The sequence below is a fragment of the Alligator sinensis genome, unplaced genomic scaffold (assembly GCF_000455745.1).
Source record: "Alligator sinensis unplaced genomic scaffold, ASM45574v1 scaffold1745_1, whole genome shotgun sequence".
Taxonomy (NCBI): Eukaryota; Metazoa; Chordata; order Crocodylia; family Alligatoridae; genus Alligator; species Alligator sinensis.
In genome coordinates, this window is record NW_005843183.1 from 235,535 (window position 1) to 252,963 (window position 17,429).

General features: G+C 54.6%; 1 protein-coding gene across 1 annotated transcript in view; it reads right to left on the bottom strand.

Annotated features, from left to right (window-relative positions):
• The window catches only part of DNAH2 (dynein axonemal heavy chain 2), a 109,339-nt gene extending 92,029 nt beyond the window's left edge, over positions 1-17,310 (bottom strand). The window contains 4 exon segments of the mRNA XM_014526887.2: positions 17-245; positions 4,559-4,729; positions 6,622-6,725; positions 16,976-17,310. Of these exon segments, the coding sequence (XP_014382373.2) occupies positions 17-245; positions 4,559-4,729; positions 6,622-6,725; positions 16,976-17,141 (670 nt within the window). The 5' untranslated portion in view covers positions 17,142-17,310.
• Between the last annotated feature and the right edge of the window lie 119 nt (positions 17,311-17,429).

The window sequence follows — 17,429 nt, forward strand, 5'->3', positions numbered from 1 at the left end:
GTGGCTGCAACTCTACCTGTGAGAGAGGTCATAAAGTGATAGACCTCCGAGAAGAATTCATTCTTGATGCTCTCGGGCCAGGCTGCATGGCGGAAGAGGCGGGGCAGGTAGACCCCGTTGAGGAGCCGCAGTAGGCTGTCGATATAAGGCTGGCGGAGCGTGCCAAACTGTACCGTCTGCTGGAAGTTCTCGGCTGTGATCTCTGCGTTCTCGTGGCGGATGAAGTAGGCCAGCAGCTTCTGCTCCTGAGAGCAGGGAATGGCCCATGTGGTGGGTTAGTCAAAGGCAAAGCTGCCCCTGGCACCTCACCCCCTGGCCCCACCACCTTCACAAAGCTAGTAATCAAGCATGGACAACAGGGGCCAGTCAAAAGCCAAACGAGGTACGACCTCATCAATCCATGGCTTCCTGTAGATCCATCCATGGAGACAAACTGGGGATCCATCCATGTAGACCTAGCGGGGGTGGGGTGGGGAAGAGCCATAGATATGCTGGAGGGTAGGGCTAGGATTCAGAGAGACCTTGACAAATTGGAGGACTGGGCCAAAAGGACTCTCATGCAGTTCAGTAAGAACAAGTGCAGAGTCCTGCACTTAGGATGGAAAAATTCCAGGCACTGGGACAGGCTGAGCAGCAGCTCTGCAGGAAAGGACAGGGGAGGATCGACAATTAACTGAATATGAGCCAACAGGGTGCCCTTGCTGCCAAGGCGGCCAAGGGCATTCTGGAATGCATAAGCAGGAGCATTGCTAGCAGAAAATGGGGGTGGAAAGGGACTTCTGGAGGTTACCTCTAGTCCAACCCCCTGCTCCAAGCAGGACCAGCCCCACTAAGGCTCTGTCTAGCCAGATCTTCAAAACCTCCAAGGATGGATACCTCTCTGGGCAGCCTGTTCTAGTGCTTTACTACCTTCCTTGGGAGAGTTTGTCCTCATCTCTAAACTCAACTTCCCCTGCTGCCGCCTGAGCCCATTGCTCCTTGTTCTGTCATCTGCCGCCACTGAGACCAGTCCAGCTCCATCCTCTTTGGAGCTACCCTGCAGGAAGTTGAAGGCTATCAAATCCCACCTTGGTATTCTCTTCTGCAGACTCAATAAGCCCACTGCCCTCAACCTCTTTTCATCCGTCCTGTGCCCCAGCCTCCAAACCATTTTCGTTGCCCTCCGCTGGACTCTCTACAACAACTCCACATCCTTTCTGTATGGGGGGACCACAGCTGGACACAAGACTCCAGATGTGGCCTCCTCAGTGCTGAATAGAGGGGAAGAATCACTGCCCTCCATCTGCTGGCAACGCTCCTACCAATGCAGCCCAGGATGCCCCTAGCCTTCTTTGCAACAAGGGCACACTGTTGACTCCTATCCAGCTTACTGTCCACTGTAACCATAGTCATACTGCCACAACTCCCCTGCTGCCAAACTCCCAAGTTCTGCAGGGCTGGACTGGGGGCCAGACCATGCCTCCTCCCCCCACTCTTCACCATGCAGCCAGATCTGGGCCAAGGCCCGATAGGGGCTGGGCCACTCCCCAACCTCCCCACATGCCTGGATCAGGCCCTGCCTCACCACCCAGAGCACCGAGTCTGACCCTCCAGCCAGATCCAGCCCATGGACAGGCTTGGCACCATCAATCTGGCCCAGGGAGGAAAAAGCCTAGGCATCACTGAGCTCGAGGTTTAGCCTTGTCACAGCCACTGCTGTTCTACTATGGGTGTCCATGCCTTCCTCTGTAGCAGGGGCACAGCCTGCACCTGGGAGTCCCCCAGCTTTCCCTGTGGCAGGTTCAGGTGTGACATCCTGCGTTGTGTCAGGCTCAACAGTCATCTGATGTAGAGTTCAGATTCTGCATTGTCTGGGACAATTTGAACAGGGTTGATCCTGCCTCGGGCAGGGGGTTGGACTGGATGTGACCTCTGGAGGTCCCCGCCCACCCTGACTCCCCTACAATCGCTATGAAAGGGTGTTCTGCCCTTTTAAGCCCATCTTGCCCCAGCTGCCTCTTTGTGGGCAGTGTTCGCATCCGCAGAATTAAGCATGCGTGTCCCTGCCTGCCTTCGTTTCCTTCAAAGCCTCGTAAAGGACCTTGCCAAAGGCTGTTTGAAAGTCTAAATACATTTCCATATTTATCCCCTCTTTGGCTGAGACGCTTGGAGAATTGTAAGAGACAAGAGAGGCACAATTTTTGCCCGTGCACGCCTGCTCCACGGCTGCAATTCCCTCACTGGGACGGTGGCTCAGTCCCGTGGCCAGTGGGTAAGGACAGACGTCGCCCTTACTGCGTTTCCAAGTGAAACATGTTTGAAGCTACTTAGAAAACGAGCCGTTTCAGCCAGCCACGGGGCCCCAGAACCAGCTGCAGCTACCTAGGGCTCTTGTTGCCTTTTTCCCCGCTTTGCTGGATTGGAAGCACCATCCAGCCTGTGGTCGGACCAGGCACTTCATGTTCGGCTTGCTGGGGAAAAAGCTTGAGCAGCACTGATTTAAAGATCTAAAAATATCGTCCACCTTGACACAATGTTAGACATCACACGCGAACCTGCTGCAGGTAGAGTAGGGGGACCACGGCTGACAATGTCCTGTGGCTGGAAAAGGTTGTTAATACACACTCAAGAGACCTCAGGTAGAGGCCGTGCCCCCTGCTACAGAGGAAGACAAAGCCCCCCCAGTCTGTACCAGTCTGATCATCGGGGAAAACTATTTCGTGACCCTACATACAGCATCGGGCCAAACCTGGGCAGAGAAGCAAGAGTCTCTAGCCAAGAACCTCCATTTTTAAGACCAAGCAGAAACATTGGCACAGCCAGTCAAAACCCCAAGCCAACACCCAATGCCTCTGATTGGGGTTTAAAAAGACCCCCAAAGCATCACAGAGAAAGGGCAGCGATCCTCAACTGGGATCAGGACCAGATTAACTCATAGGCAAACAAGACACATGCCTAAGCCCCTAAGTGAAGAAGGGATCCACAGTTGTGCTTATTTTACATATTATAATTATTGACTGAAAAAAGTAACATAAAAATGTCATCTTCAACTGGGGGCCCATGAGTTTGTTTGCCTAGGGCCCACTAAAAGGTTATTTTGGCCCTGAATGGGATGCACCCTGGGGCACCAAGAGATCCTTTTAAGGGAAAACCCCAATGCTAGGTGTGCGAACACCTTCACTTGATTCATGGAATCATAGAAAATGAGGGTTGAAGGGACCTCAGGAGGTCACATCTAGTCCAACCCCCTGCTCCAAGCAGGACTGGCTCCAACTATATCATCCCATCCTAGCTGAGTCTTCAAAACCTCCAAGGATGGAGACTCCATCACCTCTCCTGGCAGCCTATTCCAGTGCTTTACTACCCTCCTCATGAGAAAGTTCTTCCTAATATCTAACCTCAACTTCCCTTGCTGCAGCTTGAGCCCATTGCTCCTTGTTCTGTCACCTGAGAATACACTCTTCAGAGCTATCCTTCAGGGAGGTGACGGCTGCTATTCAACCTCCTCTCGGTCTTATCTTCTCTGAACTTGATCAGCCCAGTTCTTGCAGCCTCTCCTCATTTGTCCTGTGCCTCAGCCCCCAAACCATTTTGGCTGCCCTTCACTGGACTCTCTCCAACATGTCCACATCCTTTCTGTAGCGGGGGGCCTGCAACTGGACACAGGACTCCAAATGTGGCGTCCCCAGGGCTGAATAGAGGGGTCACTGCCCTCCATCTGCTGGCAACGCTCCTACCCAGGCAGCCCAGGATGCTGTTACCTTCTTGGCAACAAGGGCATTTTTATAGATTTATATCCGGTTTATTGTCCACTGTGATCCCCCCCCGGTCCCTTTTTTGCAGAGCTGCGGCTGAGCCAGTCGGTCACCAGCCTGTCCCCCAAAGGGCCTGGGATTGTTCATCCTAAATGCAGGACTTTGCACTTGTCCTTATTGAACCTCATGAGATTTCTTTTGGTCTAATCCTCCAATTTGTCTAGGTGTCTCTGAATCCTAGCCCTACCCTCCAGCATATCTACTGCTCCCCCCAGCTTGGTGTCATCTGCAAGATAACATCATGAGATAACCTCAGAGATTTCACATAGGAATCCAGGGCGTCCAAAACACTATGCCCAGCCAGGGGCTGACTGAGTTCTTTGCAACAGGAAATTTGCTCTAGTACATCTCCACAGCCAAGAAACAAGGGAAAGTGAAGAGCTGGCATTTTCTGAGGGGGGCCTAGATTCTTTGGGGGTCAGGGATCTGCAATCTATAGCCCGTGGGCCAGATTCAGCTGCTGAAGCCACTAGATCCAGTCCGTGGACATGGGGCTTTGGTTACAGGCGCTCTCTCAATGCCACCACGGGGAGAAGCACCAGCTGCAGGCAAGTCCTAGCACCCACCTTGCCCATGGCTGCTTTAGGGAGTCTGACTCAGTCCCACTGCTGGGCTTATAGCAGGGTGCACAGGGCACGAGGATCAGCAGCACAGGGGTGAAGACCCCCTGCTGGTGGGGTGATAGTCAAGCCCCGGATGGCTGAGAGCCAAAGGGATCCCTTCACCTCACAGGTCCCCTTGTGGCCTCCCAGAAGCAAACAGACCTGGTAGGGGATGGCATGTTCCACCTTCAGCCCGGCAAATTCATCTACATAGACAACCAGCAGTTGCTTGGTGGGGTCCTTCAGGAACACGTCCACAGCTGCCTTGTGCTCTTCTGTCCACATGTCATCCTGGACCCCGCTCAGGCCCAGCCTGCTTCGGATATAGGGTTTCTGGGGACAGAGGGTAGATGGGAAACAGCATTAGGGAAGCCACAGAGGTGGAGGATGGAGACAGGGACAAGAAGAAGTGTAACGGAGCACTCCTCAGAGCCAAACCTGGAGAATACAGCATCCTTCAGAGGCCCGGGAGAGACTGATGGGATAACAGATGTCAAATCCCCAACATCCTTCACATAGGGGGCAGCAACTGGGCATCAGAGGGGCCACAGATGCTACTCTCAAAGCAAAAAAAATTCTCCTGGCATCATTATGCATTCTGCTAGCCAATCACTGTCCCCGGGGGCTCCTCAAGCCTGAGAAGAGGAGCTTCATTTGTCAACCTGATTGAAAGACAATCGCACAGGAGAGTGTCAGGGGCTGGGCAACACCATTCTAACAGAGAAGGGAGAGGAGACAATAAAGGTGGGGAAGGAACAGGGAGGAATGAAAGGAGCCAGTTTGGAGCTGAGTGGTAGCAGCTGTGTGGGCTTGGATTTGGGAGGATGGTGGGGAGAAGAAAACCATTAAGCCTTCTCTCCTTGTCTGGGTCCCAGGGGTGTGGAAAGAAAACCTGGGAAATTAGGATTAAATTAAGTTAACATCTGGCAGAAAAAACTTTCCAAGCAGATATGACCCACTGTAACGGAGCAAAACCCTATTCTCTGCCATGTGGGCAAGCGCCTTAGAATCACAGAACAGGAGGGTGGGAAGGGACCTCAGGAGGTCACATCTAGTCCAACCCCTGCTCAAAGCAGGACCATCCCCAACTAGATCATCCCAGCCAAGGCTTTGTTGAGCCGGGTCTTCAAAACCTCCAAGGATGGAGATTCCATCACCTCTCCAGGTAACCCGTTCCAGTGCTTCACCACACTCCTAGGGCGCCTGTCCACAAGATTAAAAATTGCCCTTTTTTGCAATTGAACTCAGTTACAGCTTTCATGTAGGGGTTGTTCTGGCAATTTAAATGAGAACATTTTTCCTAATATCCAACCTAAATTTCTCTTGCTGCAACTTCATACTGTTGTTTCTTGTTCCATCATCTGCCCCCACTGAGAACAGTCCAGTTCCATGCTCTTTGGAGCCACCTTTCAGGGAGTTAAACGCTGCTATCAAATCCCACCTCAGGCTGCTCTTCTGCGGACTAAGAAGAAGCAGAACTCCTTTATTCTGCCCCCCGCATTTGCCCACTCCGGCAGGTCAGCTAATGCACAGATTAGAAAGGCAATCTGGGCCCCTGCTGGACAAGTTCTCTGAGGGCAGGGGTGCTGGTTTAACACTCACTGCCAGTAACGACAGCTAATGGGGCCCTCAGACACGTAAGAGCTTCGCAGCCTGGAACGCGGGGAGATGAGACACTTCACTCAGGCACTGGAACCAGGCTGAAGTGGAGCAATTACCCCAAATTGCAGGACTGTGAATAAAGGCGGGTCCCACATCAAAGAGAAACGTGGCAGGGAGGAAAGGAATGCAAGAAGGCCAGACAGAGTTGGACACTGAGATCACTAGGGATCCCAAGTGCTTTTGTGGGGTGGAAAGGTCTCATGGGATCCACCACAGTGTGAAGTCTCGAGAATCTCTCCCCTATACTCACTCCGGTCTGGCCAGGCAAGACAAAGGCACATTCCCTGCCTGGGTGCCTGGGGCTGGAGATTGAGGGGTAACACACTGCCGTATGTGAGCCCAGCCAACCAAATCAGCTCTGACCCAGCACCGTGGTGACCAGACCCTGGAAGATGGAACAAAGAGATTATCCTGCCCAGCATTTTCAGCCCTGTGCAGGGACCAGGCATCTCTGAGAGATGGATCCAAGGGGCACAGCCACCTCTGTGTTACCCTGCCTTTCTGCAATGGGATAGAAAGGCAGTGTCAAGCCCCTGTAGATCTCCAAGTGCTGGGGAACCTACCAAATCCACTTCTTTCTCCTCCAAAGAGAGGCATGCCTCTTCTTCAGCTTCGGCCTCCTCCTGGGCCTTCACTACCCCCTCGCCAGGTCCTGGAGAGCTGACAGCTGAAAGGAGAAGTTGACCACGTGAAAATCATCCACGTTTCTCTGACCACCCCCCTCACACTTTTTCCCTGGTTTATTTCCTAGCGTGCTCAGCACTGGAGGAAAGTACCAGCTCAGCAGCCCCCTAGGGAATGGATCTGTCTCTGGATCCCCAGAGCTCCAGGTGCAGCCAGTCACATATGCAAGAACGTACCCCCTCCCTGGAAGGCTTCGCCTTGCCTCCCTGTGGAGATCTCCAATGAGGATTGTGCTGGCTGCGATCACTGCACCCCCCACAATCTAGACACTCCTCCCAACCAGGAGACCAACCGCCCCCGCTCCCCAACCCCAATCCTTCCGCACAGAAGAGGAGCTGCCTCGTGGTAACAACTTTTAGTCACTTCCAGAGCTGAAACTTCCAGTCCCCACTCACCAGAACCTGCCCATCCATCAGTGCTTGAGGCAAACTCGTTACAACAGGTTCTCTGCACTATGCCAGCCAGTGTGGGCCCCCCACATAGTCCCTCCATCTCCACACTCCCCCACCCACTGCAGGCCAAACTGGAATGGGGCCCCAAAAGATCACAGAAAATGAGGATGGGAAGGGACCTCAGGGGGTCGCATCTAATCCAACCCTCAGCCCCAACTACATCATCCCAGCCAAGGCTTTGTCCAGCCAGGTCTTCAAAACCTCCTCTAGAATGGAGACTCCACCACCTTTCTGGGCAGACTTTTCCTGTGCTTCACTACCCTCCTCCAGAGGAAGTTTTTCCTAATATCCAACCTCAACTTTCCTTGCTGCAGCTTGAGCCCATTGCTCCTTGTTTTGTCATCTAAGAAAAGTCCAGCTCCATGCTCTTTGGAGCCACCCTTCAGGGAGTTGAAGGCTGCTATTCAATCCCCCCTCAGTCTTCTCTTCTCCAGACTCAAGGTCAGTGCCCTCAGCCTCTCCTCATCCATCATGTGCCCCAGTCCCTAGACCAGTCTTGTTGCCCTCTGCTGGACTCTCTCCAACATCCTTTCTGTAGTGGGAGACCCACAGCTGGACCCAGGACTCCAGCCAGATGTGGCCTCCCCAGTGCCAAAGGGGAAAAATCACTTCCCTCCATCTGCTGGCAACGCTACCAACGTAGCCCAGGATGCCCTCAGCCTTCTTGGGAACAAGGGTACCCTGATGGCTCTTACTCAACTTATTGCCCCATCACCCCCAGGTCCTTTTCTGCAGAGCTGCTGCCCAGCCAGTTGGCCCCCAGCCTGTCCTGGGGCCTGGGATTCTTTCGTGCCTATCTTCAAGAAAGGAAGGAAGGAAGATCCAGGGAGCTACATGCCAATCCATTTGACTTCAATCCCTGGAAAGATCTTGGAAAAAAATCAAAGAAGCCATCAACAACAGGCTAACGGAAAGCTACGTTCTGAGAGACAGCCAACATGGCTTTGTTGCCAGTAGGCAGGGGTGACGTGTAGCGGGTACACGTGGGGGCACATACACCCCCTGAGCGTGGCAGTACATCCCCTAGAAAAGGTACTGCCAAAGTCAGCAGCACCTGCAGGCGGTCACCGCTTGCCACCCTGCCGCAGACACCTCCAGCAGCATCTGCAGGTGGTCGCCGACCCATGATCGGTGGCCGCCATCCCACCCCCCTACTGCTGACAGCGCCGGTGGCATCTGTGGGAGCTCCCTGCTCACCGCCACCATGTTCCCACCACTACCGTGCCTCCCCAGCCGCCGGGGGCACAGGTCGTTCATGCCAATAGGTCTTGCCTGACCAACCTCATGTCCTTCTATGACCAGGTGACACATCACCTGGACAAAGGAGAAGAAATTAATGTCATATATTTAGATTTCAAAAAAGCCTTTGACTTGGTCTCCCATGATGTTCTCATGGTAAAATTGGGGACCTGTGGCCCCAGCTGATTTCCTGCCCTTTGGGCAGGGGGCTGGACCCAATGATCTCGCAAGGTCCCTTCCAGACCTATCGTCTATGAAATCTATGAAGTCCTAAATGCAGGACTTTGTACTTGTCCTTGTTGAACCTCATGAGATCTCTTTTGGTCCCAATCCTCCAATTTGTCTAGGTCACTCTGAATCCTACTCATACCCTCCAGTATGTCTACTACTCCCCCAGCTTGGTGTCATCTGCAAACTTGCTGACGGTGCACTCTGTGCCATGTTCCACGTCATTAATTAAACCACTTGATACCAGCTACCAACTAGGCATCAAGCCATTGACTATTACTACCCTTACAGCCTGATGATCCAGGCAGTTTTCTGTCCACCTTACAGTCCATTCATCCAACCCATACTTCCTTAGCTTGCCTGCGAGAATGTTGTGGGAGACTGTATCAAAAGCCTTGCTAAAGTCAAGGTACACCACATCCACTGGTCTCCCTACATCCACAGAGCCAGTCATCTCATCATTCTCCTGCCTCAGACCAAATTGAAACGGGCACCCAAAGGATGAGCATCTAGCTCTGTTATATTCCATCACCCCCACACTAACACCCGCCAACCCCTGGGTGCAATCAAAGGGCTTCATTAGCTCCAAATGAACCCATTGCTGCTGTGCAGGAGATGAGACTTTAAGAACAGCCGGAGCTGGTAGATTTGAGAGCACTTGCTAACATGGGCTCCTCCAGAGCAGTCAGTCTCTCTTGATCGGAGTGACAAGGCCGCCTCCTGAGCCTCTCTGACACATTAGGATAGAGAAGTGTGACATGTGGCTAAATGTTTCTGTTCCTGATTGTTGGACCTACGAATGCGACGCCCTGTAAATTCAGCAGAAAGGGACCACAGGGACACTGATGCCAGTGCTGCGGCGAAGCATGACAAATGAAACAATCAAGCCCAAGTGATATCCACTCTTTAAAATTAAATATCTCCCCCGCCCCCTGGCTCCCCTCGCGAAACGCCCTGGGGTGCTCTGCTGCTAGGGCTCCAGCTCTGTTTGCAGACGGAGGAGCATAGGGTTGGATATTCCTAGTATAACTTTGGTTGAGATGTGAAACTCTTGCAAAGCCAAGCAAAGGGCTTACGGGAGGTGCCAGGTGAACAAGCTCTGGTCACAGAGCACGTCATAGAATCGCAGAGCCCCAAAGGACCTGCAGATCACATTGAGTCCAGGACCAGCCCTGTCCAAAGCAGCTCAGACAAACCCAGCATCCAAACTCACTGTTGGCCCTGACACAGCACCAGGCATCACACCTAAATGTGCCGCAGGGAAAGCAGGGTGACTGCAGCCGCCAATGCCCTGCTGTCATGAAAGGTTGTTAATATACGCTCCAGAGATGCCAAGTAGAGGCCATGTGCCTTCTACAGAGGAAGGCAAGCACCTAACCCCAGTCTGTACAAATCTGACCAGGGGAAAACTTCCTGACCCCACACATGGCGCTGGTTTGACACTGAGCAGAGGGGCAAGACCCTCTAGCCAGGACCTCCCAGCAGAAGCAGTCCCCATCCCCAACCTGGGCTGCAGCTAACACCCAGTGCCTCTAGGGGAGGCTTAGAAATGCCTGAAGAAAGGTGCTTGTACCCAAAAGCTTGCAAAGAACAATTTTTTCCAACTATTTAGTTGGTCTAATAACAGATATCACATCTACTCATAGAACCTGGTCTGCCTATATCCTTAAAAACCTTAAAATCCCCCTGACACACGTAGGAGAAAAAGGGGGAAGTGGGTAACCGGCAAAGCCCAGACCCCTGAGAAATCCCTGTAGCAGAACACAGGTGTCACTACACCTAGATTACCCCCAACTAGTGGCTGTCCAACACCCCTCCAGTGATGGAGAGTCCACAAATCCCCTTGGCGTCTATCCCACTGCCTCACTGCTCTAACAGCAAAGGAGGTTTTCTTGAGACTCAGCCCAAACCTGCCTTGCTCTTGGTCTGCCTCCTATTCTCTTGTCCCCAAAGAGATATGGCCTGGGCAGAAGCAGGTAGTCGTGTGTGTCTGTCCCATCCCCCCCCCCACGAACATAGACAGTACCATCCGTGCACCCCACCTTTGCCTTCTAGGAGGAAAAGGGCAGTGCTGGGGGCTGCTGAAGGGTCCCGGAGGACTGTGCAGGGGTCCCAGGCTGGTGGGAAGGGGCAGTCAGGTCTGTGTTGGGAGGTCCTGGGGGCTATGAGAGGGTGCCAGGCCAGTGCTTGATGGTGTGGGAGGTCCCAGCGGACTGTGTTGGGAGTTCCAGATCAGTGCTAGGGGTACTGGGGAGTCGGGGAGTGGGGGGGGCTGTGTGGGGGTCCCAGGTCATTGCAGGGGTGTTGGAGGGTCCAGATGGCTGTATGAGGGTCCCAGATCAGTGCAGGGGGGTATTGGGGGGCCCAAGGGGCTGTGTGGAGGTTGCAGGTCAGTACAGAGGGGGTGCTCCAGAGTCCCAGGGCCTGTGTGGGAGTCCCAGGTCAGTGGCAGGGGGGATGCTGGGGGGTCCCAGAGAGCTGTGTGGGGGTGCCAGGGCAGGGCAGAGGGGTGCTGGAGGGTCCAAGAAGGTTGTATGGAGGATCCCTGGTCAGTGCAGGGGGTACTGGGGGGGTTTAGAGGGGCTGTGTGGAGGTCCCAGGTCAGTGCTAGAAAATCCAGAGGGCTGTGTGAGGGTGCCAGGTCAGTGCAGGGAGGTGTTGGGAGACCTTCACACAGCCCATGGGACCTCAGGTCAGTGCAGGATGGGTATTGGGAGGTCCTGAGGGGCTGTGCAGGGGTCCTTGGGTACCATATCAGTGCTGGGGATGTCTTGAGGCAGAACCACCTCCATCTGAACCATCCTAGTCCAGGGTTTGTCTAATCCAGGACTGGCTTAAGCCGGAAGAGGGAGGGGGAGCCCGGAGACTCCAGCTGTGAGCAAAGTGGGGCAGGGGGTAGTGTCTGGGCCCATTTTGTTTTCACAGCTGTGGGTGGCAAAGCCAGTTAGAACAGCTTGTGGTGACCATAGTATGATGGAGCCACATGTGCCGAGCAGCTAAGCATCAGGGCTGATGCCTCCCAAATCCAACCCCAGCAGGGGCGATGGGATCTTTCCATCTCCCAAAGCCCTTGTGAGGTCTGGTCTGCTCTGCCCACTGCACCGAAGACTCCAAATTGACTCTAGTGCCCTCGCCAGAGGTCTCCCTCCTTCCCCAGATTGATCTGTTCTGTTCCACCCCAGAAGCAGCTGCATTTAAATGAAATTCAAGGCAACTGAATAGCATCACCCCCCTGCCTTAGAGTTCCAAACATGGGGCCAAGGCCTTGATCGCTGCCAGCCAGCAAATCCCAGGCATGTTCTTACCTAGCAGATCCCTCCCGAGATGGTGTGCTACCAAAACCCTCCTGACGTGCAAAGCCGAGGCTGGTCCTTAAAGGAAAAGAAAGGTTTTCCCACCTTCCTCCCAAAGACAGGTACTGTTGAGAAGGAAAGAATCATAGAAAATGAGGATTGGAAGGGATTTCAGGAGGTTCATTCAATGGCAGGATGAGACCTGATCCCCGATCCCAACCATCATGCCTCCTGCTACGCCCTTGCAGGCATGGGGGTGAGATCACTCGAAAACCTAGTGCCCACGGGGTTGGCTAACAATGAGCTGATTTGTCACTGTGGCAGGACGCTTGGTGCCTCTCTTGGTGACCCCAGAGAAGGTCCAGAAGCCTCCCGAGCGGCTGAGAGTGTGAGACTAGGAGAAAGAGTCCAGAAACCCCAGAGGAGGGGCTAAGTGAAAGTGAAGATGCCATCACATCAGTGAAGCTGCCATCTGCAAGGCATGGGACATGATGTAGGGATGGGATGGAGCCATGCAATTAAATTAGCCCATACGGCAGTAACCACGGGCATCTGGTGGTCATTTGAGAGAGCAATTTAGGAAGAACTGGGGCTGCCTCCCTCATCATAAAAGACATCAAGGGGTGGCAAACTGCCCACAAAGTGAGGGCTGAAGGGACTCCAAGGCTTCACAGCCACCCCTGAAAGAACACAGTGTCACAGTCGCTTCCAAGACCACACCAGGTAATCGAACAGGCCTCAGTGCCATCTGGGGCAGGGACCGACAAAGGGGCAAGAGCCCAGGCTTGAGGCAGAAGCAAGGTTTCCGGCTCAGTGCTCTCCACTGGAGAGAAGTGAGGCTAAAGAAGGGGTGTCTGTAGACTCAGAAAAGCAGAACTGGAAGGGATCCCAGCTTCATCCCCATGCAAATCCATCATCTAAACCAGTGGTTTTCAATCTGCAGACCCCTGGGTCTGCAGACTATGTCTAAGGGGTCCGCAATCAGTCAAGAGTAAGTGAATACCCACCCTTACAATTCAAAGGGGTCCCACGCTCCAATCAAAATTTTTCCATGCATGAAACAAGGCTGAAAAACCACTGATCTAGAACAACTCTGACACAATATGAGGCATCTCACCTGAACCTGCCACCAGGCCTGTGGCTATCATTGTCCTGCCTCTAGAAAATGTTAATATACTTTCAAGAGATCCCAAATAAAGGCTGAACCTGCCCCGCGATGGCACAGAGGAAGGCAAACCCACCCCCTCTGTCCATAAAAATCTAACGACAGGGTAAAATTCCTTCCTGATCCCACAGTCTGAGTTGCATTTAAGGCACCATATGAACTGGCCAGAAAAACATCCTCCGTTATAGGAGGACGTTTCTACAGCTTGTTTGCCTTAAACCAGAAGCATGTGCAATAAATTCATTTGTCATGGCATAAATGTAACATGTAGAGGGGGGCCAGGGCAAGATGGGCAAGGGGCACAGAAGGGAATTGGTGAGGTTTTATTCACCAAGGCGCCCCCGGGGGTTACAAGAAATAATGGTCACAAGCTAGCAGAGAGCAGATTTAGATTAGACATTAGGAAGAACTTCTTCACAGCTCGAGTGGCCAGGGTCTGGAACGGGCTCCCAAGGGAGGTGGTGCTCTCCCCTTCCCTGGGGGTCTTCAAGAGGAGGTTAGATAAGCATCTAGCTGGGGTCATCTAGAACCAGCACTCTTTACTGCCTATGCAGGGGGTCGGACTCGATGATCTATTGAGGTCCCTTCCTACCCTAACATCTATGAGACAGGGGAGACCGCACAGCCAACATGACCAGAGTGGCCAAGGCAGCCACGCGTGGCAGAAAGCTCTGTGCACAAGTCACTAAAGGCTTCTCGGGCACCGCCGGCAACCCATGATGGGTGGTAGAAAGAAGGTGGGACAGTGGCAACATGGACAAGCCAGAGTTCTTCCTCCTCCTCTCCTCCCCTCCTGTTCTGCCACCCGCCGGCCAGTTCAGGGCTGGAACATGACAGGCAGCTCCCCCTTCCCAATCATCTAGTTGCTGCCACAGCTCATTAGCGCACAATGATAGGATTGAGCCATCAAAGGCAAACGAGTGGAGGATAGGCAGTTGTGGATTCTGGAAGGCACCCCACCTGGACAACCCAGAAAGTTTCCACCATGCTGCCTGACCCCTGCACTGCAGGGCATGGAGGAAGAGTCTCCTTCAGGCACAGAGCGTGGCCTGGGGGGACAGGGGTATTTTTACCCCAGGAGGGGCAATTCAGAGTAGACACAGGGTCTCCTAATACTTGACCCCTTAGGGTCACAGGAGAGTGGGGCTGGAAGGTCCCTCACGAGATCATCCCGTGATTATATGAGTCTATGAATCCCATCCAGCACCCTGTTCAAGGCAGGATCAGTCCCAACTAAACCCTCCCGGCCCCATGTTCATCCAGGGACGGAGTCTCCACAACCCCTCCAAGGCTCGACATCAGCCTCACCCACATCACAAAGTTCCTCAGCTCCAGCCTCAGTTTCTCCTGCTGCAGCTCGAGCCCACTGCTCCTAGAAACAAAGCCTGTCTCCATTCCCTGCCATCGCACTTCAGGGGTTTGAAAGCCATGATCCAATCCCCCTCCAAGACTCAGTCTCCCTCTTCCAGCCTGACCTCATTGCTCCTGCCTGTCAGGCCCCCGAGTGTCTTTGTCGCCCTGAGCTGGGCTCTTCCCAACCCTTCTACCTTCTCTGGGAAGTGCAAGGCCCAGACCTGGATGGGGGAGGCCTCTCCAGTGCCACACAGACTGGAAAAACTTCACTGCCCCGGGTTTTGCAGGCGCTTTCCCTGCTCATACAGGAGGCCACAGGCTTGCACCCCACTGCCACCTACTCAGCTGAAGGGTCATGGGCACCCCCAGGCCCTTCTCAGCCTCACCGGACTTTCCGCACCACCTGGATTTGGTCTTGTGATTTTCTTCCATCCCAAAAGCAGGGTTTTGGGGCTGGGGAACAGAGATGCACCAAGGGGCACAGCTCACATCAGCTCCATCTGCATCCACACCCACTAGATGTCTCAGGACCGGGACCCCCAGAAAAAAACCATGACATCCAGAAAGCGAGTGGATTCAGCAGGGGGGAGCAGAGAGAAGCCACCCCACATGAGAGGTCTAAAGCAAAGGTGCCAAGGGAGGGCAGAAGAAGCAGCTCCTGGCTAAATCCAGCCCTCCCACAGCCCCCCGGACCACACACCATGAGGTGGGGGACGCAGGGAAACACTTCCCAATTCATCCAGCATGTGGCCGCCTGACAAGGAGCTGTCATTTCACTGCCTGTCGCGGCAGATTGGATTGGAGTGGAAGGTCTGAGAAGAGCCAGCTTTGCGCACGTTACATTAGGCACCGATGATCACTAGAACATAAGAGTCGGCGCGCGCTCTGAAGAGCGCCGGGCGGGTTACTGTGGTAACACGCCGGAGGGAAGCAATTTGGGGGGAGGAGGGCTGGAGTGGGGCCTCGCGGCCCTGCTTTAGATAAACAGTTCTAGCGGGGAGGTGGGAAGGCGCTGGTTGCAGCTGAAAGCAAGACTGGCTGGAAGGCAGCAGAAGGCAAGGCCCAGGCTGAACCTCTCGAGTTTGGAAGCTGGCTGGGTCAAGGTGGGGGAAGGAAATGGCATGTGGGAGGCTGGGGGTGGGAGGTTAAGCACAGGCTGGGCCACAGGGGATGGGGGGCAAGCTGTTTTGCCAGGCAGGACACGGGGTTCACCCCATGCCTTCTGTGAGTGGCCCCTGGAGCCCCGTGGCCTGCCCCATCCACTCCCTGCTCCACCCACTGCTCTGCTTTCTCCTCCCTGCCCCATTTGCTGCTCTGTTTCCTGACCAGTCTGCCCTGGACCGACCTCCCCATCCAACCCAAGTTCCAGGAGTCCCAGCCAGCATCACCTCCAGACCACAGGCCAGAAGCTACAGGGCCAGGCTAAGCCCCAAGAGTCCCAGATGGCCTGCTTGGCTCTGCAACTGAGCTACCACAGGAGACTCGGTGAAGTCATCAACCATCTGTCCCTACAGTCAATCTTTCTTCGTCTCTCCCCACACAACCACACAGCCTACAGGCCACATCTGACCCAGGGAGCAGTCTGACCCAGCCATGTGGCTTCCAGAGAGACCAGGAACATGAAGCCAGCTTCCGTACCGCCAGGGAGTCCCACAAGGAGAGCAGAGGATGGGGCAGGAAACAGAGAGCGGGGAGCAAAGTCAGCATTTCACCCCTACGCACTGCAGCTGCTTGCCCAGCCACGACTCCCCTCCACCTCCCTGCCTTGTGCAACTGCAGAAAAAAACCGTTACACTCCACTTGCTCTCCCTTTCAGCCTCCTCTCTCTGCTACCCAGGACATGGGCCTGTTACACTCAGGGGATATTGGGGGCCACCAAGTAAAACTACAAACTTCCTTTAAATGGGAAGAACCAAGAAGCTAGCAACAAATTCCAACAGGGATGGGAGCGAGATCATGGGCTAATAACGAGAGCCAGAAGGGGACATGGAGCAGATCCAGTGCCTGTGGCCCCAAGTTGGGGATGCTGAGCAGCAAAACTGAGTTCCAACCCAGCCACGGATGCCTTCCCACTTGGGTAGATGCCCAGAGCCAGGATGAGGTTGACCAGGAGGTCCCAGGACCACGGACGGGAAGCATATTAGAGCAGGTTGGCAGAAGGGGCAGGTGTCAGGGACACCTGTGAAGCACACCTCTATCAACGGCTCCACAGTAGAGCAGCCAGCTGAGGTCTCCGATACCTTGGGGGATACGGATTTGCCAACCAGGGACCCTCAGCTCTGTCCTCACCTAGGCCATCCTGCCACTTGGTGAACGGGTGGGACTGTGTGGAGCACGAGCACGGTGGCGGGCGGGCTAGGGGATACTGGCAGGCACTGCCCTCGCGCAGGGCTGGGCAGATATAGGCGAGGGCAGCCCCATGGGTGCGAAGAGTGGCTGGCGGACGGATGCCTGCGGGCCCCCTCCCACCCCTGGCACAACCCAGCAAAGGGCATGGCAATACCAGCATCCTCCAGAGCAGGCGGCAGTGGCGGTGGGGGTGGTGGCGGGCCGGTGTCCCAGACCACGGAGGACCCGCGCCCAGAGCTCTTGCGCAGTTGCTTGTCCCCAGGGGGGCCGCGGCGGCGCGTGCTCATTGTGGGCTGCCGGGGAAACAAGAGCAGGCGCATGAGGACTGGGCCAAGATGCCTGGGTCCCCCGGGCCCCAAAGGGAAGGCCCCTGCCACCTCTCCCCTCCAGTCCCAGAACTGTCCTGTCAAGCTCCCCACAGCTGCCCCCTCCACCTATACCAGCCCCCAACTGCCCTTCAACTCCCTCCTGCCCTACTACCCACACCTACCCCAGCCACCGCCCACACTTACAACCCCATGTCCCACAACTGCCCCCACCTACCCCCAGCCCCCAACTGCTGCTCACACCTGCCACCAGCCCAACAGTCCCCAAACCTCCCCATGCCT